The sequence below is a fragment of the Amphiura filiformis genome, chromosome 4 (assembly GCF_039555335.1).
Source record: "Amphiura filiformis chromosome 4, Afil_fr2py, whole genome shotgun sequence".
NCBI lineage: Eukaryota > Metazoa > Echinodermata > Ophiuroidea > Amphilepidida > Amphiuridae > Amphiura > Amphiura filiformis.
The window spans coordinates 47,017,348-47,022,029 of NC_092631.1; the positions used below are offsets into that span (position 1 = coordinate 47,017,348).

Below are 4,682 nucleotides of genomic sequence, written 5' to 3' on the forward strand. Positions count from 1 at the left end.
CTCAAAAAGTAGACCTAAAATATGGTGTCATTTTCAGATATGTTATGCAGAATTTTGTTCTGATCAATATCAAATATATATTATTTCAAAGTAAGACGTAACTTAGACGTAACTCGACTTATAGCCTAAAACGTGACCCCTATTTTGCACGTAAAGTCTATGGCATGTAGGCCTACCCTTAAATAAAAGTGTGAGCGCCCTCCTTCCTGTAAAAGGGGAATTTCCCATTTCCGGTTTCACTTATACCGTGTCCGGTTGCCGGTTGTTTTATACCCCGGTTTTATATTTGTGAGAAAAGGCAGAAAACATAAAATAAATAGTGGTCTTGTGTCACAAAGGCTTTAACGGAGGTTTGTTGTCTTTTTTGTATTTTATTTTTTATTTCAGTACATGAATTGTATCGGTTTCATGATAATATGAGGAAGCTTATAAGTTTAGCCTTCCGAATTTGGCAGTTGCACTGACATGACAGAGATCACAGAAAGCGTTAGCATTAGTTTATTTTATGTAAGGTTTTAAGACTCTTGGTCTTGCATTTTACTAGGACCAGGGCGGGGACCAGGCTCAAATCGAGACACTTTATGTTCATGGACCTGCTTGGACGAGATTGCAGACGACAGAGGCCGGGCATCGCCAGACAGGGTCTAATTCTGCAAAAAACTGGGCCACGTTATTTCTATAGATCTGTTGCGCATTCAAATTGCATTGTATTGCATCGTAATTTCATTTGTGTCTATGCTAATTATGTTTACACAACATGAACTCACGTGTTTTCATGCAAATTCGCCGATAATAGGTGATCAAAAGCGATCGGAAAGTAACAAAAGTACAGATCGCATTCAGCTTACTTCATATGAGATGATCTTTGGAAAAATACGGCATAATTTGTCTTGGTGCTTGCGGAATGCCATGCAGTAAAATACTAAAACATTGCGGCAATTCATGATTGACAACTAACAATCGGCATGTCCTTCGTATCCTCCGCTGTCAATTTCTTATCCACTCACTAATCCTCACAAAAGCTTTGTGTTGATTACGTAATATGTGGAGGCAAATTGCAATAAGTACAATGAAATAATGAGTAGGGCGGGCTTCGAGGCGGGTTTCTTCTTCGTCTTAAATGTAAACCTGTATTTTAGCTAGAGTATCTCGAGCTAGGCATCGCTGACAGAAACTTCCAAAACATGCTGTAAATCTGCAATACTTCATCACCATGCGTGAGCCACACATACTGCATTTATGAATAAGCTGTGTACAAGTAGACATGCATGAAATAATAATCAACAAAAGCCTGTTTTTCTTTCTATCTTGTAGTAGTTCTAAAACTTAAAGTGTTATTTTGACTTTGATCGTAAAGTCTATCCTCAATCCAGGCCACTAATAACTTACTTGAGAAGTCTAGTTTCGAATTTGCACACGATAGTTACACATTCGATGCTAGAGTGCGTTACTATCATTTTTTATTCTGTTAATGTTGAAATTTCGATGAAAGTTGTTTCGATGAGTCAACTGTATCTTTTGAGCAAGATTTGCCTATCATTTTGGACAGTCTAAAGTTTTGCTGAAGTGTATAAATTTTAGCAACATTTTTGATGCAATCGCCTGTCGTGATCGGCTGTGTTTTCTTCTGAACTTCCAGTGTCATGCATCAGTGAATCTGACTATATTATGAATGCAATGGTCTCTAGCCTAGAATGTGAAGCTTTCGGTGAGCAAATTCTTGGCTAGACTTCTCGAGCAACTGTTAAACCGACGATGGATATGTGGATAAAACGTGGAGCTATCTCAAAATGCATCAGAATCAGTGAAGCATGACACCATGTAAAGCAATGGAAATTCAGAAGTAAACAATGCTGATCACTGATCAAGTGAAACATCAGCGAATTGTTTAATAGCATGGTTAACCTCTATTTGTAGTAACTACAAATTTCGAACGTTTGAGTACTTGTTCTCTCAAGTTGTAGATACTCCCATAGGGTGCCTCCAGGGTTTTATTTTGGTAAGTTTGCATTAGTATATCTTGTAAAATACTCACTTTAGAAACCTGTGTCACTGATGTATGTCATCTGTTATTGCTCAACTTATTCTACGCATCAGCTTTTGTCCAAAGAAATATTTAAAAAGATGATTTTTAAATGATTTTTATGAGCAGCGAAAAGTCTACTCCACGACTATACAAGTGAATATGGTGATGAATGCATGCTAAATTGTGGCGGCACATACACGTAGCTCCTTGGAACTCACGGTCGGAGCTGTGAGTTCCAATTATTGGAACTAGGTTAACCTCTTTAAATTAGCAAAGTTTGCTCTGAAGATACAGATAAGTCATCAAAATAAATTTCAGTAACATTAAACTTCACAAAGAACTTGTTTAATATGTTTGAAAATTGGCAATGATTGAGTGACTGAAGCAGTTATAGTTCCACACTCTATTAATCCACACAATAACTATCACATGATTCCGTGTCGTCGTGGATAGTAGATAGATTTCTCGATCAGCATCGAGTGTATGCCATTTCAAGCTAAATGGCAAAGAAGGGTATATCCATTCCATATACCGGTAGGTTCAATGAAGGGCTGTATTTGTCCTACATACCCTTAGTTCTTGTAACTGTAAATCAGGATACTGAGATTCATGGACCTCACCAGGTGAGCCCTTGGACCCAGCATTGTTGAGCTTGTGCATCGATTACCTAATTTGGACAAATGTGACCATCCAGCACAACTGAGCCCTGAAGTCGCCAATCATCATTTTTGAGATATTCAACCAAAATATTCTGTTTGAAATTAGCTTTAAAATGATGTATATCATGTCTATAGTACTTGACATTTAAGTAGTGAAAAATCAATAAAACAGTCAATAAATCCTTTGTTCCTATTGTTTATTGTTAAGTTCAATGGAGCATATCTCAATAGTGGCACTGGCGACATCCGGGCTCAGTTGTGGTGGACTGGTGGATGGTCACAAATATTTGAACTGTCTAAAATTTAGTTCAAATGCAATTTGAGCAACATTTCTGATGCGATTACTCGTCATGATCAGCTTTATTTTGTTTTCAAACCTCCATTGCTTTACACATAATGCTTCAGTGATTTCTACTGGATGTTGATAGCTTGGGACTCTAGCCACGAATGCGAAGCAATCGGTGAGCTAATTTGAAGATTTTTCAAGCAACAGATGTACCAACACTTTATGTACATGAATTTTTTTGTATTAATCGACATGGAACACTGCACCCTCATTCAAAGTGCACTAGCGATGCCCATATGTTTTATACACCTTTTACCCATTACTCTGTGAGTACATGGATTCTATACAGATCCATTCAATGAATAAAGCAATTACCGCCACAAAATTAGAGGAAAGTTGCAAATCTTGATATTTGAGTTATGGCCAGATTTGTAATTTGTGAATCATAAACTCTAAAATGATTATATTGCCAGGATTGCTCCCTTGTTTGGTGGGCAAAAGTCAATATTTCAGTCAAAAAAATTCTTCCATTTAACAGTTCAACCTTCCTTATCCAGACCTCTTTTATACGGATCCGGACATGTGATCTCCCTAGCAAAGAATGTTTTTAATGCCTTGAGTCATATTTTCATGCACTGAAGCATTTTGAAGACCATAACTATGTGGCATAAAGCACTCAAATACCATCAAATTACCCCATTTTGAGTAACCTTTTGCTGTCTCAATGTTAGCACTCCAGACATTCAATGCAGAATAACATATAATTCACTTATCCAGATTTTTCACTTATTGGGCCAATGTTTGGTCCCATTATGGCCGGATAAGAGAGGTTGGAGTTGGATTGTATACTTGTATTGTTTTCTGGCATGTTCTATGAACCGTATCTCCCTTTTTTTCCTAGCGATTTGCCGCTCATTTTGTGAGAACAGGTCTCAATTGCTCCATTAATTTTACAGATGTCACAATGACAGAAGTGGTGCTAAAGGATGGATTTGCAGTGAAGAAAAGTGGACAGAAAAACCTGTTTGGGCAGTATCACTGGCAAAAACGTTGGTTTATTTTGATTCAGAAAAGCAGCTTGGTCACATTATCATATTATGAGTGAGTATCTGCCTTGGTATATTGGGCTATTCCATTTAAAATTCACACCACCCCTGTGGAAGATTTAGCTAAAGTCTTCCACAGAGGGAGAATAAGTTTTGAATAGAAGAGACAATTGGGTAACTTCCATTTGAAATACTCACTCCAGTTGTGGAAGATATAGGTAAAGCCATAATACAGGGGGAGTATGGGTTTCAAAATGATTAACTGTAACCAATTACATTTGAAAAACATACTCCCCCTGTGGAAGATATTTCAAAATCTTCCACAGGGGGAGTGTGGATTTCAACTGGAATGTAGTATCTGCCAAATTTATTGCATAATTCAACAACTCTTTCAATTCTGCTGCTTGTTCTTGTACATTTGCTCTAATTTTCCTTTGTTAACTTCAAAGGAAATGTGTTCTTTTCTTAAAGCCATATTATAACATTTTCATACAAAATAGATTAGCATTTCTTTGCCATAAAATGTTAGGTTTTACTGTCAGATATATCCCTTTTATTTTTGAGCCGAACAACTACGGCAAAGCAAAGAAAATTGGAATTTACTACCAACGATATGTCGCCAATACGCACTACTCCTTCGGTCATGTTGTGGTACGACCCTTTGT

At 37.2% G+C, this 4,682-nt stretch overlaps 1 protein-coding gene across 2 annotated transcripts in view; it reads left to right on the forward strand.

Annotated features, from left to right (window-relative positions):
- Positions 1-210: 210 nt before the first annotated feature.
- LOC140150963 (uncharacterized) overlaps positions 211-4,682 on the forward strand; it is a 20,191-nt gene continuing 15,719 nt past the window's right edge. Inside the window, exons 1-2 of one of the 2 annotated variants that reach the window (XM_072173125.1) lie at positions 211-350; positions 3,873-4,072. In XM_072173125.1, coding sequence (XP_072029226.1) covers positions 3,936-4,072 — 137 coding nt within the window. In that variant the 5' untranslated portion in view covers positions 211-350; positions 3,873-3,935. The remainder of the gene's footprint in view (positions 351-3,872; positions 4,073-4,682) is intronic. The other variant, XM_072173124.1, reaches the window with a different exon arrangement.